This window comes from Podarcis cretensis (assembly GCF_951804945.1).
Source record: "Podarcis cretensis genome assembly, chromosome: 7".
In the NCBI taxonomy this organism is placed as follows: domain Eukaryota; kingdom Metazoa; phylum Chordata; class Lepidosauria; order Squamata; family Lacertidae; genus Podarcis; species Podarcis cretensis.
In genome coordinates this window covers 77,658,208-77,685,806 of record NC_137176.1, presented here as the reverse complement: position 1 = coordinate 77,685,806, position 27,599 = coordinate 77,658,208, and the positions used below count along the sequence as shown (strand labels likewise).

Sequence of the window (27,599 nt, the reverse complement as noted above, 5' to 3'; positions counted from 1 at the left end):
TCGGTGGCCGCTCCCAGTCACCAGTCTGGCTGCTGCGTTCTGGATTAGTTGTAGTTTCCAGGTCACCTTCAAAGGTAGCCCCACGTAGAGTGCATTGCAGTAGTCCAAGCGGAAGATAACTAGAGCATGCACCACTCTGGTGAGACAGTCTGCGGGCAGATAGGGTCTCAGCCTGCGTACCAGGCGGAGTTGGTAGACAGCTGCCCTGGATACAGAATTGACCTGCACCTCCATGGAAGCTGTGAGTCCAAAATGACTCCCAGGCTGCACACCTGGTCCTTCAGGGGCACAGTTACCCCATTCAGTACCAGGGAATCCTCCACACCTGCCCGCCTCCTGTCCCCCAGAAACAGTATGTCTGTCTTGTCAGGATTCAATCTCAATCTGTTAGCCGCCATCCATCCTCCAACCGCCTCCAGACACTCACACAGGACCGTCACTGCCTTCACTGGTTCTGATTTGAAAGAGAGGTAGAGCTGGGTATCATCTGCATATTGATGGACACCCAGTCCAAACCACCTGATGATCTCTCCCAGCGGCTGCATGTAGATGTTGAAAAGCATGGGGGAGAGGACAGAACCTTGAGGCACCCCACAAGTGAGAGCCCAGGGGTCTGAACACTCATCCCCCACCACCACTTTCTGAACACGGCCCAGGAGGAAGGAGCGGAACCACTGTATGACAGTGCCCCCAGCTCCCAGCCCCTCAAGATGGTCCAGAAGGATGTTATGGTCGATGGTATCAAACGCCGCTGAGAGATCCAGCAGAACTAGGAAACAGCTCTCACCTTTGTCCCTAGCCCGCCGGAGATCATCAACCAGTGCGACCAAGGCAGTTTCAGTCCCATGATGAGGCCTGAATCCCGACTGGAAGGGATCCAAATGGTCCGCTTCTTCCAGGCGTGCCTGGAGTTGTTCGGCAACCACTCGCTCAATCACCTTGCCCAAGAATGGAAGATTTGAGACTGGGCGATAGTTGGCCATCGTGGCCGCATCTAAAGATGGTTTTTTAAGAAGCGGTTTAATAACCGCCTCTTTCAGCGGGTCTGGGAAGGCTCCCTCACTTAGGGAAGCATTCACTACCCCACGAAGCCCATTGCCCAGCCCTTCCCGGCTAGCTTTTATAATCCTGGATGGGCAAGGATCAAGGAGACAGGTGTTTGGTTTCACTCGTCCAAGCAGCCTGTCCACATCCTCGGAGGTAACAGATTGGAATTGATCCCACACAACTTGACTAGACAGGACTCTAGCACTCTCCCGCCCCGGCCCTGCTCCCACGGTGGAGTCTACCTCTTCCCGAATCTGAGCGACTTTATCTGCAAAAAAGTTTGCAAAATCATTGCAGGAGATCATGTGGCCTGTACTGGGCCCCAATGTAGCAGGTGGTTCCGCTAAATTGCGGACCACCTGAAAAAGTCTCCTGCTGCTGTTTTCTGCAGATGCAATAGAGGCGGTGAAGAAAGTCTTCTTCGCCGTTGCTACCGCCACTTGGTAGGCTCAACATTGAGCTCTAACCTGTGTCCGGTCAACTTCAGAATGGGTCATCCGCCACCAGCGCTCTAGCCCTCTCAACGATTGTTTCATTGACCTCAGATCCTTGGAAAACCACGGGGCTGTCCAGGCTCCATGCAATCGGAGAGGGTGCTTTGGAGCCAGACAGCCGATAGCCCTTGTTAACTCTGCATTCCAGCGGGCCATCAGGGAATCAGCTGAAAGGCCATCAACATGGGATAAAGCATCCCCTACCACTCTCTGGAAACCATTTGGATCCATTAAGTGGCGGGGGCGGACCATCCGAATTGGTCCCCCCTCCCTGCAGAGGGGAAGGGTCGCGGAGAAGTCAAGTTGCACCAGGAAGTGGTCTGACCATGGCACTTCTTTTGTTTCACTTTTACTTAGTGTCAGATCACCCACATCACTAGAGGTGAACACCAGGTCCAAGGCATGTCCGCGGCTGTGAGTTGGGCCAGACTTATTCAGGGACAGCCCCATGGAGGCCATGCTTTCCACGAAGTCCCGAGCGGCCCCTTGTAAGGTCGTGTCGGCATGGATATTAAAATCCCCTAAGACAACCAAACTAGGTGTCTCCAGGAGAACATCCGCCACGACCTGAAGCAGCTCAGGCAGGGAATCCTTGGTGCAGCAGGGAGGTTGGTACACCAAAAGGAATCCTGTACTGCCCCTATTGCCCAACTTCCAGAACATGCACTCAGAGAACTGGGTCTTCCTAATAGGACGCCCGGTGCAAACTAATGACTTCCTAAAAATCACTGCCACCACCCCCCCCCCCCGCCCACAAGGCCTGGGTTGCTGTGCATAAGAGAAACCTGGTGGACAAGCAGCGGCAAGAACAGGCCCATCTGCTTCATCCAACCAAGTCTCTGTTACACATGCCAGGTCAAATCCTCCATCCGTGATCAAGTCATGGATGGCAGTGGTCTTATGAATCATTGACCTGACATTGCACAGCAGCACCTTCAGGTCATGTGGGTATCCCTTGCTGATTCTAGTATCCGTCCGGTCAGGACCAGACCCGGAGGCAGGGATAGTCCTCAGACAACGACTAAACCTGCCTCCTCTGTAATGACATGGTCTGGTCTTAGCGTAACTCCTCTTCCTACCCATGATCACTGAGATCGGTTGTCCCAGTGCATCCCCCTCTGTGGAACATGCCCCAGGCATTTTGTTGGCTGGGACCCACTCCCCGGCAGCCCTGACCCCTCCCCTTAAGAACAAAATAAGACCTTAAAACAAAAAAACAAAAAACCCCAGAAAACAAAAAACAATACAAATAAAAAACTGTAAAAATTACAAATCCATCAAAATCAAACAAATTCCCAACTAAACATCCATCCCACCCCCATCCCCGTCCCCGCATATACAAAAAAATAAAAGGAAAAGGAAAATGAAAATTTTAAAACATTTTAAAAAGAACTCTGCACCCCTCCGGATCCCCCTGGGCCGCAGCAGCAGTGACAGCAACGGTCCCTGTGAGGCCGTTAGTAGCTTCGAGAACACTGTCCAACCATCTCATCCTCTGTCGCCCCCTTCTCCTTGTGCCCTCAATCTTTCCCAACATCAGTGTCTTTTCCAGGGAGTCTTCTCTTCTCATGAGGTGGCCAAAGTATTGGAGCCTCAGCTTCAGGATCTGTCCTTCCAGTGAGCACTCAGGGCTGATTTCCTTCAGATGGATAGGTTTGGTCAAGCTTTGCATTTTGAATCCCCACGACGGGGTGAGCTCCCGTTGCTCGGTCCCTTCTCCTGCCAACCTAACAGTTCGAAAGCATGTCAAAGTGCAAGTAGATAAATACCTCCAGCGGGAAGGTAAATGGCGTTTCCGTGCGCTGCTCTGGTTTGCCAGAAGCGGCTCAGTCATGCTGGCCACATGACCCGGAAGCTGTCTGCGGACAAAATGCGGGCTCCCTCGGCCAATAAAGCGAGATGAGCGCCGCAACCCCAGAGTCGTCCTCAACTGGACTTAAAGGTCAGGAGTCCCTTTACCTTTAAAAGCTTTGCAACTATGTTCTGAACCAACCAGTGTGGCGTAATGTTTAGAGTGTTGGACTAGGACCTGAGCCAGATAAGGCTCCAGAAGAAGTCTGCTTAAATGATCCATTTGTTTACAAATGCATATTTGGCATGTTCACATGTCACGTATTCAGGCAAAATATCTCGGGTGTCCTTCAAAGAAACTTAAGGGGCAAAGCAGCTCTTAGAAAAAAGCATGCAAATAAAAAATAATTAAAGAACCATCTTAGTCAAACCAAGGGGGGGGGGGGGAAGCAAGGCTAAGCTTTGTGGAAATCATGGTATTTGACAGTTGGGTGTCTAATGCTTTTTCAATTGAGTTTGAATACTGAAAAATACTAAAACAATGTTTAGATGTCTGTATTCATTATTCACATGAGTTGAGTGATTGACAGCATTTGAGTATGCGAACTACAAATGTGAACTACTTTTAAGAGGCAAGTGGACTTGTCGCTTAATATTCAATCTCCAAAGCTTGAAAATAGTGATGTTCTATTCTTGCAACAGGAATTTGTACTAATGAGCGCAAAGTGCATTTAAGCTGACGGTATGAAATGCCTTGTATTTATTTCTCCCCGCCTCGAAATGTATCTATTATCCCTGAATTGCAGAGCTGTCACCTTAATTCTGATTCTCTTATTTTCAGATTCCAGAGTATCCCATTGTCTTTTCATGTGTCTTGATTTCTGTGCTAAGCTACTGCTGAATTGATTAACTTATTAATGCTAATGCTAAAAATGATGAGGGAACAATCCTTTCACCAGGTATAAAGCATTGCAGCAGATTTTATTTGAGGTGCATCTTTTATCTAAAGTGAATGAACAGCATAGTTTGGTGCCTTTGCAGATTTTTAGAGGGAACTGAGCTCAACCATAAATATTATTTCAGGGACGGCATTCCAGATGTTGTTGAACTACATCTCCATCACTAACTATTGGCCATGCTGACAGGGCCTGATGAGAGTTCCCTGCCACACCTATGAGAGTATTGGCACCTGAATGATATTTTCTACCTCTACTGTTGGAGGCGGTTTGCTTCTGAGTACCATTTGCTGGAAACTGTAGGAAGGAAGAGTGCTGTTGCACTCACATCATGCTTATGACCTACCAACAAGCATCCAGTTGGCCGCTGTGAAGATGCTGGACTAGATGGGCCTTTGGTGTGGTCCAGCAGGCTGTTCTAACATTCTTACATTTTTCATTCTGAGAATTTTGTCTTTAGACACAGTAGATCTGAATAGGTTGGATACTTCTACTATGGAGCTAACCGTGGTGCTGTTGCTCCAATTGATGGCCTTTAGACTGCTATTCCGGGATCATTTTACTCCTATTTGAACTTGTGCCCTTTCTAAATAAAGAGTGCCACTCACTATCAGTCATAATTTAAAGCCCCAGACTAGAAGACATATTTGCATTTTACTTTCCAGTTGTCTGATTTTTGTGTGTAAATACTGTACTTGGCTATTGAAATTTATGCAATCTCTTCATTGAATTCATTTCAACAAGCCACGTTGCTGCCACTGCTTGGTTGAAGCCAATGTTATCTCTAGAATGAAAAGAACTGGGAAGCCCTGGATTCTTTGGGTAATTTGGCTGTAGGGGGCCTTGCTAGGACATCTGCCTGTCCATCTTTTCCTGCTCCCAACATCCCATCCCATCCCCCATGTGGCCCAAAAGAAGAATCCAGGGCAGAGCTATGGCTTGAGTCTCAATTTCTGGTGACTTCCAGTGGAAGAGAGAGACTAGGTGGCTGATGGCATCATAATTAGATATTATTTTGGAGAAGTGGCCTCTGAAGATGCTGTGAATATACTCAAGTATATTACAAATTACCATTTTTAATGTGATCAATCATAAGCTGAATGAACGACTGAATGTTTGAATGGATGGTCGCCATCAGTAGTCATCAATAGCTTTCAACAGTAGGAGCAGAGTTATCTCAGATATACAGGACATTGCCTTTGAGAAACCAAGAGGTGAGGTACCTTCCTTGGATGTTATGAATTAACAAGCCATGAATTGACTGAGGCGGCATAGTCAGGTCTGGAGAGCCCTGTAATCATGATATCAGCTTGCCTGTCATGCAACTTCTGACAGAGTAATTGGAGAAAGAGGTCTGGAGGACTGAACAACTAGAGGCAGGAAAGTTGTACGAGTTTTGGGTGTAAGACTGTTTTGGGTGAAAACTCCTGCAACATCCTAAGGAACAGTCCATCATTGCCCTGCTCCAAACACTGGATTACAAGCCTGGTCTTCTAGTTAAGAGTATTTCTGCAGAGCATGTGTGAATGTTTTGTATGGTTGATCAGATGAATCTTTTTTTTAATTAAAAACTGGTACCACTGCCTTGTTCACTGGTCATCAGCCCCCACTCAATCTTGGGCTACATTCATGGCAGTGGGATCCAATTGTGTTTTCCCACCAGCTGCTTATATAAGAAGACTTTCCATTTTTCTGTTACCCCATGTGCCCCCAAAATCTGCCCTGGAAGGTTGGGGGGGGATGCTTTGAAGCAGATTTGGGGGCAGGGGGCTGCAGCGGTGAAAAGAAGAGGAGAAGTCTCATTGTAGGATCAAATGTTTGCTTGCATGATGTTTATTATCATCCAGTTGGTTTGTTTAAGAGATTTCTTTATATCCAAAGCCGTTCACAAAAATATGCAATAAAACATGATGGGAAAATTAGAAGGATGGAGCAAGAGAAAAGTGCCTTTTAAAAAATTGTAATAAAGGCAGGCACAGCTGACAAGAAACACATCAGCCAGCTATCGCCCATTTAAAATCCTGGCTAAATGAAAAACGATAGATTGGTGCCAACCAAACCTGCTTGGGGAGGCATTATAATAACTAGGGCAGCACTGATAAGAAAGGCCTCTGCTCAGCTCCCACCCACATAACTTTGGGTGTGCTCATATGTACCTTTTGCTATGCTATATATTAATAGCTGCCGTTTACTCTCTGGGGGGAAGTAAAACACTGCTTGTGGTGCACACTGGGTAACGCTGCAGAGCGTTGCAGCATGTTAATTGCATCCCTCCAAAGGGCAAGTGCTCTGAGCACACAGGCTCCACCTGACGTAATGTTGTTGTTGTTGTTTAGTCGTTTAGTCGTGTCCAACTCTTCGTGACCCCATGGACCAGAGCACGCCAGGCACTCCTGTCTTCCACTGCCTCCCGCAGTTTGGTCAGACTCATGTTTGTAGCTTCGAGAACACTGTCCAACCATCTCATCCTCTGTCGTCCCCTTCTCCTTGTGCCCAACATCAGGGTCTTTTCCAGGGAGTCTTCTCTTCTCATGAGGTGGCCAAAGTATTGGAGCCTCAGCTTCACGATCTGTCCTTCCAGTGAGCACTCAGGGCTGATTTCCTTAAAAATGGAGAGGTTGGATCTTCTTGCAGTCCATGGGACTCTCAAGAGTCTCCTCCAGCACCATAATTCAAAAGCATCAATTCTTCGGCGATCAGGCTTCTTGATGGTCCAGCTCTCACTTCCATACATCACTACTGGGGAAACCATGGCTTTAACTATACGGACCTTTGTTGGCAAGGTGATGTCTCTGCTACCTGACGTAATAGCAGACACCTTTTTCATTTCTGCCTACCCAGGTGCCCACGAAAGGTACAAACCATTCCCATGTGTAAGTAGCCTTTAGTTATACTGAGGCTTAGAAGTGGAGCAGGCATTTCACCAGGACACACAGTTCCCTTACCAGACACCACAGACTCATGGGGCTTAAACCGTGCTCGTTAACAGTAGGAAGTTTATAGAAAGATAATCGCAGAGAGAGCGCTAGCCCCACAGGCCTTGAATGCGGATTCAGCTGTCACGTGGGCAGCAAGGTCGATAAGACATTTGATGGCCTAGCTAAAGAAGGGTGCAAATCCCCCCCCCCCGGTAAGTATTTCAGGAACAAATGCCCGATTAAAAGAAACAACATTTGGAACCTGTGAAGATGTTCTATCGAGTATATTCAGGATTGTCTGTCGTGGATGTTGATTGCTAAATAATTAGAAAGCAATGAAAACTCAAGTCTACTGTCCCTCAAAAGACTGTAGATACCTTTGACTGCCAACATGTAAACTTGGAAGCATTACAAGAGCTCTGCTGAATCAGTTCAGGTGCCCAACTAGACTAGGATCCTGTTGCCCCCAGCTGCCAATCAGATACTTATCAGAAGGTCACAGGCACGGCATAAGGTCTGGAGTCCTCTCCTGTTGTTGTACCCAGCAACTGGAATGCATTGGGATGTGTCCTCTCAACCTGGAACTTCAGACCTGCTGATGAATCTACCTTTCATGAATTTGTCTAATCCCCTTTAAAGCTGTTGACGTTCCCTAGCATTATAGGGGTCAGATTTCTAAGGCACTTCTGCTGTTGCTTGATAAATAAGTTATTCATTATTTGGTTTGTTCTTTGTCTGTACTTGTTTCATTTCATACTAACAAAATTGTGTGTGTAGTGAATTTTCCATGAAAAAGAACCCCTTGTTTGAAGCAGTAATCCTTGATTCTCCAGTTTTTGCAGTTGGCTAGCAAAATTGCATGTGTTTTGCTAGCCAAATCTCAGTAAAGGACTGTGTGTGAGTGTGTGAGAGAAGCAGTAATGAGATTAATTTTGGTCTTAATTGGTGAGCCTCTGTAAGACTTAAACATCTGTGTGTGCAGTGCTCTTTTAACAAATGCATCTTCAAAGCCCTTTTTGTGATATTTGGCTATTAATCTACGCCCCATTTTCTGCAGTGTCGATAAGTTATTTCAGGCATTTCTTGGAGCATGTGCATTTTTGAAGTGTGTGGAGAAAGCAGCCGCCAAATTGAGCTCCGAGTGGAATAGCAGGTTGTTGTCGTTCTGTCTGCAGCGCTTGCATCTTGGCCATTGATTTGCAGAATTGAATCTGAAGTAATCCAATTAAGCGAGGAAAGAATTACATGACAAGCTTTGCCATCTAGATTTGCTTATCTCAAAAGAGAGTCTGAGGACTCCCGGTGATCAACGAAAGCAAGTGCAAAAGTGGTTGATTAATTTCCTTTTTGCTCTTATTGTCAATATACTGATGTAGAAAATCAAATTTTGTGTCCTTCAGAATCCAGCATGCCCATTCTCTCTCCAGTTTCCTTTTAACAGTACAGCAGCAGCAGCAGCAACAGCAGCACCTCTGATTCAAGAAAGCAACCGTAGCAATTTTCTCCAAAAGGGGCTTTGTGCATATTCTGTGCAAGCAGCGAAAAAGCAAATAGCCTAGCACTGGATACTGAATCCAGTATCCTTTAAAAAACCAGCTTCTGTATAGAAGTCATGACCCAGGCCTTGATCTTCAAGCCAAACTATAGTATGGACAAAGCCAAACTATAGTATGGACAAAGCCAAACTATAGTATGGACAAAGCCAAACTATAGTATGGACAAACTATAGTATGGACAAAGAGGAGCCAGAGAGTTGAACTAAGAGGAGCCAGAGAGTCTTACAGAGGCTCAGCAATGGACTCAATCCCTGAAACAGAGTTTGAACTTGACAGTCAGGACAGGGGTATCCAACCTGATGCTTTCCAGTTGGTGCTGCAATGAAGCCCATCATCCCTGGTCCTTGGCCACGTTGGCTGGGACTGATGGGAGTTGTAGTCTGACAACACCTGAAGGATCCCACATTGACTATCCCTGAGCTAGGGCTAAGGTAAGAGTTTAAATCTGGGGTCAGCATACTTTTTCAGCAGGGGCCGGTCCACTGTCCCTCTGACCTTGTGGGGGCCGGACTATATTTTGGGGGAAAAATAATGAATGAATTCCTGTGCCCCACAAATAACCCAGAGATGCATTTTAAATAAAAGGACACATTCTACTCATGTAAAAACACTCTGGTTCCCTGACCATCTGCGGGCCGGATTGAGAAGGTGATTGGGCCGGATCCGGCCCCAGGCCTTAGTTTGCTTACCCATGGTTTAAATCAACTAACAGGGCGATGGGGAATGGAATCTAGATTGTGAGAGCAAGAAACCCTTCCCTCTCTTGTCATCGTCCCAACAGAATTCATATTCTCTCTCTCTCTCTCTCTCTCTCTCTCTCTCTCTCTCTCTCTCTCACACACACACACACACAATGGCTGCAGCTAGCTTTGGAAGGGAAGTTCTGATCTAGATCTCCAGCTGCTGCAGTTGCCATGTAAAGCTGTCCCTGTGGGGTTGCTGGGGAAACCCAGCCAGATGGGTGCAGTATAAATAATAAAAAATATTATTATTATTAACATGTAGTTTGGACCTTAGAGCTACAGGCCAAACTAGACATTCACTTAGATTTGTAAACTTGCAGCGACATGCCTTGTTTGTCCTCAAATAACTGCAGGTATGGGGGAGTCTTATTCTTACTGGGGAACTTATGTCTTCACCACCCTTATTGCTCTCAAACACACCCTCCCCGTGTGCTACTAGAAATCTTATAAAAAGCTCCTAGCATGCCAGGGGTGGTGGGTACAGCCCGGTCTCTCTGTGTGTGATATCTCTATTTCTATCATGGGGGGGGTGAATAAATAAGCCTCCCCTCCCCACATGCTGCATTCCCAATAAGACTTGGACTTCCCCACGTCTGTAATGATTTAAGGGAAACGAGATAGCTTCATGCTATATGTTAAGCCAGATATGACAAACTTGCGACTCTGCAGCTGTTGTTGGACTCCAACTCCCATCATCCCTAATCATTGGCCGTGCTGGCTGAGGGCCCCAGGAAACATCTGGAGAGCCCCAGGTTTGCAAGCCCATTATTGAGTGAACATCTAGGTGGCCCTGAAACATCGATGGAATGAGTACTTGGCTGCCAAATGAACTGTCCATGGTCCTGATTACCATATGTCCAGCAGTGCTTGCTCTACAGCAGCGGTTCTCAACCTGTGGGTCCCCAGATGTTGTTGGACTACAACTCCCATCATCCCTGAGCTCTGGCCTTGCTAGCTAGAGGTGATGGGAGTTGTAGTCCAACAATATCCGGGGACCCACAGGTTGAGAAAGGCTGCTCTATGGGTTCTGGAATGTACATTTTGACGATGTCCTGTATGTTACACTGCGCTCATCCTCCAGGATCTTGGTCACTGACTGGAGCGTATTTTGAGAGAGCATGTTTGATGGTTTGTTACCTGTTGATCCCACTCTTCAGGGAGCTCACAGCAGCATGTAGGGTTTGTGCTTCCACTCTCTCTCTGCTCTCATTCAATCCCCACAACAGCTATGTGAGGAAGGCTAGGCAGAGAGATGGTAGCTGGCCCAGTGCCACCCAGTGAACTTCATGGTAGAGTTGGAATTTGAATCTGGGTTCCTGCCAAGTCTGACACTCTAGCCAATGCTGGCACTCTCACTGTGGAAAAATAGAGTGTATTGACATACGGGGTGCTCTTGTGTGTGCTGGGAAAGGCCTAACAGCTTTCCAGTCACCCCAGCTGAGAGGGACAAGGGCTTTGATGTTGTGCAAAATGTGTGATGGCGTCTCCTTCCTCTGCAAGAAGATGAAAGCAGAGGAGGGCAGTGGCTCAGCAGAGAGGCTTACTTATGTTCCTTGCAAATATGCAAAAGGTCTTTCATGCAGTTTTCAGGATACAACTACAATTTGAAGTTTGAGGTTTCATAGTGGCAGAAGCCAGATTGTGCCATCAAATTGCATATCAATGTTATTTGCTCTCTTCTGCTGTGACATTTTTTTTAATCTTTCACAGTGTCAGGACTGATAGGGGGCATTGGGGAATTTTAAAAAATAACAACTTTACACATTTTGTGTAAAAACAAGTCTATAGAGAATGTAGTCGGTGAAATGAGTAGGGTTGCTTAGAATTTAATGCGTGCCTCTGTTTCCATGGCAAATAGGTGTGTGTTTGTGTGAGTGAGTGAGAGATAGTCATTGTGTGTGTTTCTGTGTTAACGGTGTGTGGTTTTGTGTGTGGTTCTGGTCTCATCTGCTACTGAAATGCTGTTCCAACCACCTTCCACTGATGTCATGAAGTCCTCAGCCCAAATTTTTTCCCCACCCCAATTTATTGTTGCAAAGAACATTTTAAAACAGTGCCTGGTGGAATCTCTAAATCCAGATGAGAACTTTAGGCTTTTTGATGGTCCCGGGTGAGGCTTCAGTGCCATGCCTAGTTCCTTGCCTCTGGCAGAATATATTATGCAAAATAAGCAAACATGCACATTTGCATAATTTACACACGTAAAAGAATTCAGCTCGGTTTGATTTACCCTGGTGAATCCCCCCCCCCCCCCGCTTTCTTTTCCTTTTCAAAGCACAGAGTTATTTATAACAGCTTTCCTGCACTTCCCATTCATTCTCACATTCATTTGGGAGAAATCATACTGCCGTTGGACTGTTGTTTTGCCATAGAGGAAATAAGGGGCACTTATTCCGAGTCCATCCTACACTTCTGGGATCTGAGACTTGTCACCTCTTGGAAAACGTAGGGTTTTGATAGGTTCCCAGGAGATGGGAGATTGCCTTAAACCTTATGAATTTCCATCATAGTATGCTGTGGTCATGTTAAGAGGTAGTATTTGGGTTGGTATGCATGGTCCTGAGAGCATTCGAATCCTCTCATATGCAAACTTCATCTTGGCTTAGTTCAAAGTGCCGATTGTTAGCTTTAAGGCAATAACAGGAAACCTGTTGCCCTTCAAATGTTAATGGGCTGCACATTTCTTCATTCATGACCATTGTCGATTCAGGGACTGATGCAATCCAACGATATCTGGAGGCTTGATCCTGCAGATAGATAAACAGATAGATAGATAGATAGATAGATAGATAGATAGATAGATAGACAGAGAGAGAGAGATGATAGATAGATATTTGAGAAAGTCTTTGGCCCGGCGGAAGTCTTTGGCCTGGTTCTCTGAGGTTTCTGGTAATAATAATAATAATAATAATAATAATTTAAAAAAATATTATTTATACCCTGCCTATCTGGCTGGGTTTCCCCAGCCACTCTGGGCGGCTCCCAACAGAATATTAAAAGCACAATAGAACATTAGACATTAAAAACTCCCCTAAATAGGGCTGCCTTCACATGTCTTCTAAAAGTTAGATAGTTGCTTCTTTTTCCTCTGCTCCTCGTGTTATGTTCTTGTGTTTTAGGCTGATTGCTTTTAAACTGTTGTCCTGTCATGCATTTTCTTTCACCGTGGAAAAGTGATATACAGGTTTTTAAAAATAAATAAATGAATAAACAACACAAAGCATAAATAAATATATATCAATAATATATATTGCAAATTGATTTTTTTAAAAAATACTTTCCTTGACACTTAACTTCCAAGTCACTTGGATTGCATCAGGAACTCTGGCAAAAGTCTGTACCTGGTATCCTGATGCCTCCCAGTATTTACTGAATCCCCAGACTTTCGCCCCTTTCCCGTAGGATTTTATAAATTGTCAAGGCAAAGCTGGTCTAGCAATCATTAGAAGCATTTAATTAAACTCTAAGGGAAAAGACTCCTAGCGCCTGGTCTGCAGCAACAGATTGCATCTTAAGATTGGTAAGAATGAATGAATCCAGGTGTGTGGTACCATGCACACAGATCTATGTAATCACCTGAGCTTTATGTCCCTTCCCTGTTTGATACCAACAGCGCTTCTTTTCTTTCTGTGGATAGGTGCCATATGTTTCCTGAATTTGTACCTAAGAGGAGAAGGTTATATGCCAAGCATGTACTTTGATGCTGAAAGTATAGGGAGCTTTTTTCTCTCTCTCTCTTTGATGTCACTGGTACAAATAATAATAACAATAACAACAACAACAATAACAATAATAATTTATTATTTTTTCAAATGGTTTTTATTAATTTTCCATTTTCAACACAACACAAAATAACAAACAAATAACAAACATATATAAAAAACAAACAAACATACACTCAAAACTTTTTACAGTTAAAAATCCAAATTCATTCCATTTTAGGTGACTTCCTTCCTGACTGGTTTTCATTAAATTTCATTTTTGCAGTTTTCCAATATCAATAATTTATTATTTGTACCCCACCCATCTGGCTGGGTTTCCCCAGCCACTCTGGGTGGCTTCCAACAAAGATTAAAAATACATCAAAATGTCACACATTTAAAACTTCCCTGAACAGGGCTGCCTTCAGATGTCTTCTAAATGTGAAGTAGTTGTTCTTCTCTTTGACATCTGGTGGGAGGGCATTCCACAGGGCGGGTGCCACTACCAAGAAGGCCCTCTGCCTGGTTCCCTATAGCTTTGCTTCTTGCAGTGAGGGAACTGCCAGAGGCCCTCAGCACTGGACCTCCGCGTCCGGGCAGAACGATGGGGGTGGAGACACTCCTTCAAGTCTAAATAACTTTCAGCATTCTAGGACTGAGATGTTGTGTTCATCGAAACACATTTACGGCACCTAACTGTTTTTTTAAAAATAATTTTTATTAACAGACCAATCAAATCAAATCAAATCACATAAATTCCAAATTACAAAGCCGAATTTTAAATTTTTTGTTGGGGGTACCCATATTTCAAGTTCTGAAAGGGATCCAATCATCTTGTTGTTGCTGCTGCTTTAATGTCCACAAATCTGTCCAAATAGTGTTCACAATTCTATCCAATCCTTTCTTGTTATTTTCCACATCTCTTCTTGTTATTTTCATATATTTTTCTTTTCTCTTTGTGACCTCTGATAGTCTCCACAAGCGGGTTGAAACAAATTGTAATCCTGTGTGGGTTTTTGCTTGTTAATCTTCACAGATCTGTCACTCCCTTTCTCAGTCCTCTGAGGAGGTTCTGCCAGTCCATAGCTTCCTCCTCCCGATCATTCATCTTTCGACAGAACCTGCCAAGATGGCGACTCCCTTTTTATTACTGCGTCATTCCAAGAGCCCTTGTTCTTTTCTCAATCTCCATAAGCCAAACGTTTGGTTAGTAATTCATTTCCACACAGTTTTTAATCATCCTGCTTAGGTCAGTTATGCGACGGTTCTTTCTTGGGGAGGGGTTATTGGGGTTATTGGTTAATCACATAGAAGAAAATAAAAAAGTTCCCCCCCCCCATCCAGTCCTGCTCCGACATACCGAACCTTTGATGTATCTTCTTCAGATATATTCCTGTTAAATCCAACCCGTCACTCTACTTTCACAGAGGTCACTTCAATTAGCAGTCTTCACTCCCGTTCTTCACTTGAAATATGTACATTTGCTTCTCTCTCTAATTGTTTATTTCGAGCCGCTGCAACTAGTGCGCGATCAGAGACAGCGTCCGGGAGAGCCGGACCCACACAAGGGCTTTGTGCCTAGTGCCCTCACCCCCTTCTTTCGAATCCGGGGGTGATTTATGGCCACAGCAAGCAAGGCAGTGTTCCCCATTTCCTTGGGGCAACAAGGGAGGCTGCATACTCCCATATCAGCCTCTTAATTACCTCGTGTGAGCCAGAGAGATGTTATTGTCGGCCATCTTCCAATGCTCCCCTAGCGGCCCCCCATGGCACCCAACTGTTGACTACAGTCCCTGCAAGTCCCTGCTGAGCCATGTGGTGATATCGCGCCAGTCAGTACATCTCAGGCTAACCTACCTTGCAAAATTGTTGTGAGGACAACATTGGGAATCTCATTCGTTTCGGTATTCATTTGTATACCGCCTTTCTGTATTACTATGCACAAGGCGGTTTGCAGCAACAAAATATGCAACAAAGAACACACACCTTGTAATAATCTGATCTGATACGGAAAACCATAATAAAACATAACTTTGAAATGGAACCGCTTGTATCAAATAACATCCAGCAATCTAGCAGAATATAGTAGCACACATTAAAATTAACTTTCGAAACATCATCAAATAATAATGAAACAGAAATTCACTCTTAACAATTACAATAAATAATTGCTAAACTATGATCTGTAAAAATAAACTGCAAGTCACAATGCATTCGATGAAGGGCAAGATGCAAGTGCGAAGGGATGCCTTTTCTTGCTTGTTTGTTTATCGCGAGGGGTTTCTAGGCCCTTACCTGCAAGTTGGAAAAAGCCAGGCTGTGCTTTACTTTCTCTCTCTAAGGCTGCCTGAACTCCCGTTTTAGAATGGGCTGCCTGGCACTCTTGTCGATTTGCAATCTGTGCACACGCCCCGGCTCCAGATTTGCCTTGTTGGTTGCTCGGATTTGTCTGTTGACAAACCTCTTTGAGAAAACAGACTTGCAGAATGTAAAACACACCAGTGTTTGCCGTCCCCGCATTCTGCTTCGAGAAATCTTTGCCATTCTGAAGTACAGACATCTTGGGTAAAGAGGGAAAATGACAGTAAATAAAGATGTGGAAGTGCCGGTGAATACATTGACCTTGGAAATGCAAGCTTTGTAGGCAGCACTTGTAAAGCAGCCGAGATACCTTGTAAAGTCACTGTTTAAACTTTCCCTGGTTACTAAGGGCTTCTGAGGGACTTGAGTGCTAATGTCGCCATCCCTGAAGTATGCAGTTGAATAATGCACCGCCTATCATTTTGATTTTTTTTTATTATTATTATTTTCGAGCCCGTGATAGAACTACTCTTTGCTTTGCACAATGGAACAAACAGAGCATGAAATTAAATGTCACATATTAAATCTGCTGGTTTAACTCCCACCCAACCACCCCTTTTCTTGTTTTGCCTTTGGAGTGGTCAGTTTTATCGTTAGCAGAGTCCACAGCAAGTCCTTGCTGTTGCAGTTCTGAAAACAAACTTAATACCAAAAGAAATTGATTTGGGAAGTTGTTTCAATTCTGTCTTTAAAAATAATAATATTAATTCTGAAGCGAAAGGACTGGTGCTTACAGTGGCTTTTCATAAATGGTAAATCTGCATTCAATGCGGTGTGTCGCTTTGTAGGCTAGCCCCCAAATCAACGTGGTATTTTGTGACTTCTGTCCTGCAACCTTGCCCCTGCAAAAAGCAGGGTGTGTGGAGAGTCTCATAGATGGGACGGGATTTATCCTTTGTGGGAGGGAGCTTTTCAGAATCAGAAATACTTATATGCAGTTCCTTTGCAAGGAAATTCCCCCTTCCTTATCCTTTCTTTTATAAGTAGTTTGTCATACACTTTCGGTGATTGTCTACATAGTTTTAGAAGCCTTCAGGTACTATAAAATATCTGTTAAAGGAGTGGAGGACCTGTTTCAGCCTGAGGACCACATTTACTTCTGGGAAGAGCCATGTGACAATGGAGGGCAGTGCCAAAGGCCAAAGTGGGTGGAGCAAATAATGCAAATTTTTACTTTTGTACAGCAGACTAGTTTCTGCATCCTCCATTCAAGCGGCATTATCAGAAATCAGTGGCACATGCTATTGTACTGATTCATTTTTTACTGTGCATTTTGATGAGTTGTATCTTACAAAGACAATGGTTATTTATTGAAATAAACTGGGGGTTCTTTCCCTGTTGGATATTTCTTTCCATCCACCCCTCTGCCCGCCATGTTCTGGGTGCCCCTGGATTTCAACGCAAGCACACCATTCCAAGTCCTATTGGGTCCCTCCCAACCCCACCCTTTATGCTCAAGCTTCCTGTTGCCTGTTGTTCATTAGATCCTTGCTTAGGAACAAAGGGAGCTGAATGATAGCAGGTCAAGACAGCTGAGCTGGCTAGCAAAGTGGGGGCGTGTAGTGTCCACACCCGGAAATTTTTCCAGTGCTTCCTTTTTCCGTGCAAGTTTTTCCCTTTCTGAAGTTTCATTTGTAACAAGGAAAGGCTTCCAACTACAGGTACAGTGGTACCTCAGGTTAAGTACTTAATTCGTTCCGGAGGTCCGTTCTTAACCTGAAACTGTTCTTAACCTGAAGCACCACTTTAGCTAATGGGGCCTCCCGCTGCTGCCACGCCGCCGGAGCACGATTTCTGTTCTCATCCTGAAGCAAAGTTCTTAACCTCTGCAGCTCCAAGGGTCTTCGGGAAGTTCCTTCACTGTGAGAAGTGAGGTTACAGGGAACCAGGCAGAGGGCCTTCTCGGTGGTGGCGCCCACCCTTTCATCCGATGTCAAGGAGATAAACAACTATCTGACTTTTAGGAGACATCTGAAGGCAACCCTGTTTTGGGAAGTTTTTAATGTTTGGATTTGATATCCCGCTTTATCACTACCCGAAGGAGACTCAAAGCGGCTAACATTCTCCTTTCCCTTCCTCCCCCACAACAAACACTCTGTGAGGTGAGTGGGGCTGAGAGACTTCAAAGAAGTGTGACTGGCCCAAGGTCACCCAGCAGCTGCATGTGGAGGAGCGGAGACGCGAACCCGGTTCCCCAGATTACGAGTCTACCGCTCTTAACCACTACACCACACTGCTGATATTGATATGCTTTATATTTTATCACTTTATTAATAATAATATTCTTTTGGGAGCCACCCAGAGTGGCTGGGGTAATAATAATAATATAATTATTATTAATAATAATAAGACAAAATTTACTTTTTGAGAACCTATATGTTTTCCCAAGCTTTCCTGGACTCCAACATCATCACCATCATTATTTGCTTTGTTCACTGATCAGTTTTATTCGTGAGCTGCCGTTTTATTTTATTCATGAGCTGCAGTTTTATTCGTGAGCTGCAGTTGCACTTCGTTTGGCTTTTGCAACATTTTATTTAGTGTTGTTCGCATTCATAGTGATTTTATTTAAACCACTTAGAGATTTTTGCTCTGTTGAGCCGTATCAATAAACAAGTATCGCCATGACTGACACCTTTCCTAGTGCAGAGTTGAAACAGCGACAACCAAGGGGTCTCCAGAGGCAGCTGCTGGTTGGGTTTCTTCTTGGATCTGTTGATACCTTGGCTCTCTATTTACTGCATGGCCTGTTTGGCTGTACAGGAGCTGGTGCCCCTTTTAAGTTGGGGGACGGGGGGGGGGAATGGGGATTAAGCACCTGCTGCCAATCCCTTGTCTTCATCTAACGTAAAATGCACTTTAGGTCTGGGATCTTAAACAGGCCATTTTCTCTGTTTCCTGCCTACTTAAAAAACAGACATGCAGGTGCTTTTAAAATGGCAGCTATTTTTAACTTAAGCAGGCAAGATTCCCCTAAGAGGGAGTGAATCGATGTTTCTTTTAAAAAAAGAGAGGAAGAAGAAGAAGAGGACACAAGTCCTTGAGGAGGAGGAGCGCTGAGCAGCATAAACCTTTCCCTAGACAGGGGTTTAAAGAGTCCTTCAGTCCCCTAAGTGGCTGCTTAGACATAGTCTTGACACTTTGGCAGTAATTTAGCACTAGAAACATATTTACGCTTAAGATACGGCGTTTCAGCCCTCTCTTCTTGTAAGAGGTTGCTAATGGGTTGTGTTTTTAAACATTAATAGCCCCTGAGCTTGATTCTCTTGCATTTGATGTCTTAATATGGCAGGGTGGGGAGGTCAGTTTACGTATGCTACTCGACTCCTGGACTTACGGCAATGGTGATTTCCCTCTTAGGATGGTAGTTATATTGGAGCTACGGTCAACCACAAGCTCTGTGAGATGAGAGCATCCCTTTGTGCTGACTGTCCACACAAACTAACAGCAGTGCCAGGAGTTTGAGAGACCTTGGGCACATTTGCAAAATGGAAAAAACTGTCATGGACACCACAGACGTGCACCACAACTAGAGATGGGAAGGCCTGGGGGGGGGAATGGTAAAATTGGGGGCAGGGAGAGAGGGTTTTTTCCTGGTTTTTCCATCTAAAGCTGTTTTTTTCATTTGAAAAAAAAAAAGGGGAAACCCTGGTTTTTTCCCAATTTTTCTGTTTTTTTTTTTTTAGGCCTTCCCATCTCTAACCACAACTAAGCACATGCCACAGCTTGTTGTTTTAATGGATATTGTTTTAATACTGTACATAGTACACGCAGGGATGCAGGTGGCACTGTGGTCTAAACCATTGAGCTTCTTGGGCTTTCCGATCAGAAGGTCAGAGGTTCAAATCCCTGCGACGGGGTGGGCTCCTGTTGCTCTGGCACAGCTTCTAATAACCTAGCAGTTTGAAAGCACACCAGTGCAAGTAGATAAATAGGTACTGCTGTGGCGGGAAGGTAAATGGTGTTTCTGTGCGCTCTGGCTTCTGTCACGGTGTTCTGTTGCACCAGAAGCGGTTTAGTCATGCTGGCCACATGATCTGGAAAGCTGACAAACACCAGCTCCCTCAGCCTGAAAAGCAAGATGAGCACCACAACCCCATAGTCGCCTTTGACGGGACTTAACTGTCCAGGGGTCCTTTACCTTTTACTTTTTATTGCATACCATGTAGAGATTATTAGAAAAATTTAAGCACTTAAGTGTTTTTCAAAGAAACAAATGCATAAATAATGTTGGCTACAATTGAGCTTTTAATCTGAGCCTAATTTCAGCAAGGCAAGGGGACCCAGGTTGAGTCCTGTGCAGGTACAGGTGCATGTTCTTTATGCTAGCAAATGCTCTGTGAAAAGTAGGGGTGGCCCTCAGAAGAAGTGTGGCAAATAGTCAAGAATGTTGGGGAGTTTCAGTCCCACAGCATAAGACTAGAACCCAGATCCACCTGAGTCATGGGATAGGCAGGACAGAGAAAATGGCGTATTTTTTCACACAAACACATTGTTAAATAAGACTGCTTCCACAAGAAAGCAGATTAGACAAAGTCATGGAGAATAAGGCTCTCACAGTGGCTGCTGGTTGTTGTTGTTATTTAGTCGTTTAGTCGTGCCCAACTCTTCGTAACCCCATGGACCAGAGCACGCCAGGCACTCCTGTCTTCCACCGCCTCCCGCAGTTTGGTCAGGCTCATGTTGGTAGCTTCGAGAACAGTCTCCAACCATCTCGTCCTCTGTCGTCCCCTTCTCCTTGTGCCCTCCATCTTTCCCAACATCAGGGTCTTTTCCAGGGAGTCTTCTCTTCTCATGAGGTGGCCAAAGTATTGGAGCCTCAGCTTCAGGATCTGTCCTTCCAGTGAGCACTCAGGGCTGATTTCCTTCAGAATGGATAGGTTTATTCTTCTTGCAGTCCATGGGACTCTCAAGAGTCTCCTCCAGCACCATAATTCAAAAGCCTCAATTCTGGTTACAATGGCTGCAGGTTTCAATGGTTATAAATTAGTTCCCATTGGAAAATTGCTGTTGCAATCCTGTCCTGTTTGTGCGTTTCCCATAGCCCAGTGTAGGAATGCAGTACTGTACTGTATGTCCAAAAGATATTCCCTTATGCTCGCATCTTGACTGCTGTGGGAAGCAGGATACAACACTAGAGCTGTTGGTCTGTTCCAGCAGGGATCTTCATGCCTTGCTGCTATTGTACACGCTGCAAAAAAATAATAATCAGATTGACAATGATTATAGAATTCCAAAATTTGGCTTTCTATCTGATTGAATTCCTCTGCTTTTCACAAACCTCAGGGATGTATTGTTACTGCCCACTTCCTACTGTTTGACGTGACAGTAAGCATATATTATTTGTCGCCGATCCACAGGAAGATGCGGTTCTGTTCTGCGAAAATACGGTTTCTGAAATAGCGTGCTGAGCCCCCAGTTTGTGCCCTGCCCGTGTTCCTGTGCTCAGTTTAAAAATGAGAAGATTGTTCCTTTAGCTGCTGGATGCATCGCCCTGCTGTAGGTTTTTGGAGGTCCAGCGCATGGGAGGAGCCCATGCTGTCCTCAACAGTGATAATTACATTCTTGCAGCAGGAGCGCTCATTGGCATTTAATCTACAGAATACAATAATCTAGGCCTGCCAAGCAAGAGTGCTCATGAATACATTGTACTTTGCCAGGGCTCCCTTATTGTTTGTCTGGCCACTCTTCTGTTTTAAATCACTTTTCATTAAATAATAATAATAATAATAATAATAATAATAATAATAATAATAAAAAGGTTTAAAACAACTGCACTGGCTGCTGCTTAACTTTCCAAAGTGCTAAGGATTACCTGCAAAGCCATATATGACCCGGTGACCTAAGAACATAAGGATGGCACTTCTGGATCAGACCAGAGGCCCATCTAGTCCAATATCTTTCTCTCACAGTGTCCTGCCCAATTGCCTACTATGGGAAGCCGGAAATCAAGACCTGAGTGGAACAGCATTCTCCTTCCTGCATTTTCCAGAGACTGCTTTTCAGAAGCATACTGCGTCCGACATGGGAAGTAGAATCAGGGTTAGTGCAGATGACTACTCCCATTTATGTGGTGGGTTCCATTCCAGGCTTCTGTGTGCATATGTGAAATTGTGTAAAATGGGGAGCACCCTGGAGAGTCCTCCTCAACCAAGCTCACGTGAGCTGGAGGGGCGGCAGAAACTGTGCAGCTGATGTGCACAGGAAAGAAATTCCACTATGCTTCTTCGCGTGTGTCAGCCGGGCTGGTCAACAGAGCTATGCTGTCCTTCCAGCTCATGAGAGGCAGAGTGACAGCGGAGCTGGGTTGACTTGCAGAGCTTTGCTCCTTCCCCATGTGTAGGAATGATCGCTGGGTGCGGAGCACACTCCCCGCCCGCAGGCAGCTTCCTGCACGTGTGACCTTGGGGTACGGGGCACATTCCCCGATAAGGCCACAGCTGTCTGAACATCTTGCCCTTTGTCTAACCTTTTGCAGTCTCAATAGTCTGCCGTGTCCTGTCTGTGACCTTTGTCTCTGAGACCTTTGTCTCTTTCGTCATACATTGTGCAAGGGGAAAGTGACACGGTGGAAACAGGTGCCAAGATAGCTTTGTACCACCCCACAGTCTCAGGACTGGAAGGTGTGTAAAGGTCACAGCCCAAAATGTATCTGCCTGGGTTTGCGTATTGTGTCAATAAAAGGAACCTCCACAGAGCTGACCAGCAGCTTGCTTGCAGCTCAGCTGGGCCTGCTCTGACACCCCTCCAGCTCCTGCAAGGGTGGCGGGGCTCAGTTGACCAGGTGCTCCCATTCCTGGGTACCACTTCTGAGTACCCTGCACTGCACACATGTGCGGTTGTGCGCAAATAGAATCGCATAAACAGGAGTTGTCTGTAGTTCTTTAGTTGTAGTGTTAGAAGTAGTAGAAGAAGATCTGGGGATGTGAAGAGCTGCCTTCTCCCACACAAACAAAACTGAGATAATCTTTTGAGGTCCTTCTGGGAGTCCTTGTCTTCCGAGGTTAGGCAGATGGCATCCAGAGACTGTCGTCTTCTTGATTTTTTCGCCTCGTTTCTTGGAAACCTTTCCCCCAGGAAGCTTGCCAGATGCATAACCTCACGTCTCTTCAATGCCAGGCAAATATCTTCTTTCCCAGGCCTTCCAAAATATCTTGTGAATTGCTTTTGTGCTGCTGTTTTCAACATGTTTTAATTTGATCGGTTTTGATCGGTTTTGTCATTTTTGTTTAATGCTGTTTGGTTAGCTGCGCTAGGAGATGAAATACTGAAGGATGGAATATATATTGAAAAACAAAGTAAGACATACAAAAGAGACTGATTGTAAGATGATGATTTGACAACACTCAGTTGAAGTTATAAAGTGTAAACACAAACCCGTATCTCCCAGACAATTTTCCTGCAAAATGAGAAAGGAAATGAGTGAAAATCAGTTGCAGCTAAAGTACTTTCCATAAATTGAGAAAATTATGTTGGGTTTTTTTTTGTAATTATGCTTTCTCTTCCTCTTGCCTGTACAGTGGTACCTCGGGTTAAGAACTTAATTCGTTCTGGAGGTCCGTACTTAACCTGAAACTGTTCTTAACCTGAGGTACCACTTTAGCTAATGGGGCCTCCTGCTGCCTCCGTGCAATTTCTGTTCTCATCCTGAAACAAAGTTCTTAACCCAAGGTACTATTTCTGGGTTAGCGGAGTCTGTAACTTGAAGCGTCTGTAACCTGAAGGGTCTGTAACCCGAGGTACCACTGTATATCTTACGTGGATGCGGATTTCATTTTCTTGTTTTTGTAATGCACTCTGAGGAACAAAATAAAACAGTTGAGGGGGAAACAAGCCGTTTAGGAGTTCATCCAACCTGGTGCCCTCCAGAAGTTACACCAAAACTCCCATCAGCCCCAACCAGCATGGCCACTAGTCAGTGATGAAGAGAATTCTAGTCCAACAACACCTGGATGGTGTCAGGTTGGTGCATGCTGTCCTGCTTCTTAATTCTGCATTCTGCTGTCCCGGTTCACAGGTTCTGTGTTCCCGATTTATAAGGAAAGAGTGCTTTCCCACCCTTGAAAACTGCTGTTGTGTATGTGAATTATTAAGAAGGCTATTGATAAACTGGAATGTGTGCAGAGGAGGGTGATCAAGATATGGGGCCTGGAAACCTAGCCTGATGAGTAACGGTTGTTTAGCCTGAAGAAGAGGAGACTGAGGGGAGATAGGATAGGGCGTATGGAAGATGAGCTCAAGGGCGTATGGAAGATGAGCAAGCTTGTTTCCCCCTGCTCCATTGGGCAGGATATACTCGAACCAATGACTTCAAGTTACAAGAAAGGAGATTCTGACCAAACATTAGGTAGAACTTTCTGACAGTAAGAGCTGTTCGACACTAGAATGGTTTCCCTGGGGACTCTCCCTCCTTGGAAGTTTTTAGGCAGAGGTTAGAATATGGCCATCAGTCATGGCTTGTTTAGTTGAGATTTCTACATTACAGGGAGTTGGACCAGATGACCCTCAGGGTCCCTGCCAACACTTTTATGATTCTATTTTTGTTCTAAATCAACTGGATCCATTGATCAGCTAGGATATATTTAATTATATGACAGCCCTAACAGCAATGCAGATCCGTTGTTATTTCTTGCCTCATTTGGAAAGTCAAAGCACTAATGGCTGCCCTAATATCAAGACATCTTTCTCAGACCTTTCTCAGTGACCTCTTGGTATCAGAGTGACAAGAGCTGTTCTGCCATGGAACAGTCTCCCTCTGGAGGTGGTAGACTCTCCTTTCTTGGAGATTTTTAAGCTGTCGTGGTTGAGATTCCTGCATTGCAGGGGCTTGGACTCAACGGTTGGGGTCCCTTCCATCTCTACAGTTCTATGATGCTATGTATATATGATTCTATAATAATATAGGCTGCATTTTCAAGATCTGTTGGAGGACCAACAGGTGGAGTGAGGACATACCTCACAATTGCTTTTCATCTTAAAGAAGATTAATTGAGATGGGGTGGCATGTTCAGTGATTATCCCGATTGTTACCTAAATTACGTCTGGTAATATTTTCCCACCTGCCATTAAACTCTTGAGATGTCTCTGATACCTGTACAGTCATACCTTCGGATACAGACTCTTCAGGTTGCATTTTTTTGGGTTACGGACCGCCGAAACCCAGAAGCACCGGAATGGGTTTCTTCCGAGTTTTGGCACATGCGCAGAAGCGCCAAATCGCAACCCACATGTGCGCAGACGCGCAGCTGCGGGTTGCGAATGCTGCGGGTTGCAAACGTGCATCCTGCATGGATCACGTTTGCAACCCAAGCATCCATTGTACTTGTAAGCACTGATTTATTAATTGCCAGCCATATGGAAAAGTGCCAGGGCGAGATCCCTTCTTTTGTTGACTGCTCTGTGCAAAGAGGAATGCCTGCGACTGCACTGAGTCTGGAGCAGCCTTTGCCAACTGGAGCAGCCTTTGCCAACAGATGTTCTGGACTGCTGGCTGGGGCGGAGGGAAGTCTTAGTCCAAAACATCTGGGAAGGCACCAGGTTGACTGCTCTGGAGTGCTGGTGTCTTGGTACAAGGTGAGGCACAGAATAAATGTCCCAAGCTGGACAAGACATCTGCTCTAAATGGCCTTTTCCCTTGTTCTGCCTTTCCAGTCTAATATTGTGAAACTGACCAAGCCGGTGGCGCTGTGGACCCAGCAGGATGTGTGCAAGTGGCTGAAGAAACACTGCCCTAATCAGTATCAAATCTACAGTGAGTCATTCAAACAGCATGACATAACTGGTAAAGTATGAAATATAAAGACCTATTTCACTTGAGTGTGTATTGCTTGTTTCGATTGCTCTTGTTTTGCGAGGGGGCGACCTCCGATAAAACTTGTGCTTCATTTTTTCGCCCGGTGCTGAGCGGTGGGGAGGCCAGGAAGGAATCGGCAGCGTTCCCAGCTATGTTATCCGAAGGAGCAATCCGCAGAAAATATACAGTGAGCGAGCCTTGCCGTGATAAAGGATTGTGGTTTTTAATCTATATCTTTTTTGACACATGCCCACCTTAGGGGCCTGGCTTAAGGCTGAAAGGGCATAAATGAAACAAACTGATTCTGCTCCAATAAGACTTTAGAATACAAGAAGCATAGTTTCATATGAGGAGCCCAGTGGAAGAATACAACCTTTCTATATAGATGCTACCAACCAAGCCTGACGTGTCTGGAGGTCAGGATATGAGCTTTGAGAGATCATTGCTCTCTCTTCAAAGAAGAGGCAGACATGGAGAATCTAAATTCAGCTCAGATTAAAATCAGAGCCAGAGGGGGAAATTCTGTCTTGCTCCCCTCCCAGCCACCCATCCTCTCCAGCACCGGGCCTGAGGGCGTGCCAGAAGTGTGTTGCATGCTGCGCTCACAGGACACACCAAGGGGGGCACAGCCCCCCATGCCAGCTGATCAGTTCAGCTTATCTCCCCCTCTCTGCTCATCAAACAATCCATCTAATAACCAGGGAGGACTCCATATGCACCCCCAACTGGGTGCTGGTTTTTTTTTTTTTTTAATAATAATATTTATTAAAGTTTCAAAAAAGTTACAAGAATAAAGAAAAGAAAAGAAAAAGAAACAAAAAATACAAAATACAAAAAAGTAAAAACAATTAAGAACAAATCAAGCTTTTCATATCTTGACTTTCATTTACTTGTTTCCCTGACCTCCTCACACCTCCCTTTTTTGTATTCTAGTTCAATTAGTTATTTCAGCAAATCCTTTCCATTTTTGCTTTTATCTTAATAATTAATCTTAATATATTATAACTTTACATTCTCACCTGTTAATAATCCATCTTTAAATACTCCTTTATAACATTACTGCTAAAACCACATAACTTCATTCCAACATCCTTCTAACATTCCTTAATTTTACAATATTTCTGTAGATAGTCTTTAAATTTCTTCCAATCTTCTTCTACCGACTCTTCTCCCAGGTCTCGGATTCTGCCAGTCATTTCCCTGGGTGCTGGTTTTTGACCACCCCAGAAACACAGCAAGTTTTCTTTGCTGTTTGCCACCATGGCACAAATTGGTGGGAGGTCAGTGGCAGAAAAAGAATTCCTTGGGAATCCAGATCACGGTTCTGAACTGTAAGTTAGCTGCTCTGAGTTTAAGCCACACTTGGATTATTTAGATCTGCCCGTGGCCCTGGTGTTGCTATCAAACCGTGCGTAGGCAACCTAAGGCCGGGGGGCCAGATCTGGCCCAGTCACCTTCTAAATCCGGCCCGTGGATGGTCCGGGAATCAGCGTGTTTTTACATGAGTAGAATGTGCTCTTTTATTTAAAATGCATCTCTGGGTTATTTGTGGGGCCTGCCTGGTGTTTTTACATGAGTAGAATGTGTCCTTTTATTTAAAATGCATCTCTGGGTTATTTGTGGGACCTGCCTGGTTCATGAGTAGTACGTGTGCTTTTACTTAAGTAGAACGTGTGCTTTTATTTAAAATTAATCTCTGGGTTATTTGTGGGGCATAAGAATTCATTCATTATTTTTTTTCAAAATATAATATGGCCCACCACAAGGTCTGAGGGACGGTAGACTGGCCCCCTGCTGAAAAAGTTTGCTGACCCCGCTATCAGACTTTGCAGGTACTCAAGGGGGAAACCGGGACGCAGGTGGCGCTGTGGGTTAAAGCCTCAGCGCCTAGGGCTTGCCGATCGAAAGGTTGGCGGTTCGAATCCCTGCGGCGGGGTGTGCTCCCGCTGCTCGGTCCCAGCGCCTGCCAACCTAGCAGTTCGAAAGCACCTCCGGGTGCAAGTAGATAAATAGGGACCGCTTACCAGCGGGAAGGTAAACGGCGTTTCCGTGTGCGGCTCTGGCTCTGGCTCTGGCTCTGGCCAGAGCAGCGATGTCACGCTGGCCACGTGACCCGGAAGTGTCTCCGGACAGCGCTGGCCCCTGGCCTCTTAAGTGAGATGGGCGCACAACCCCAGAGTCTGTCAAGACTGGCCCGTACGGGCAGGGGTACCTTTACCTTTACCTTTTTAAGGGGGAA

General features: G+C 45.0%; 1 protein-coding gene across 3 annotated transcripts in view; it reads left to right on the top strand.

Annotated features, from left to right (window-relative positions):
- SAMD12 (sterile alpha motif domain containing 12) overlaps positions 1 to 27,599 on the top strand; it is a 217,942-nt gene that overhangs the window by 30,440 nt on the left and 159,903 nt on the right. For 2 of the 3 annotated variants that reach the window (XM_079984560.1, XM_079984561.1), the window contains exon 3: positions 25,219 to 25,348. In XM_079984560.1, the coding sequence (XP_079840686.1) occupies positions 25,219 to 25,348 (130 nt within the window). The remainder of the gene's footprint in view (positions 1 to 25,218; positions 25,349 to 27,599) is intronic. The other variant, XM_079984562.1, reaches the window with a different exon arrangement.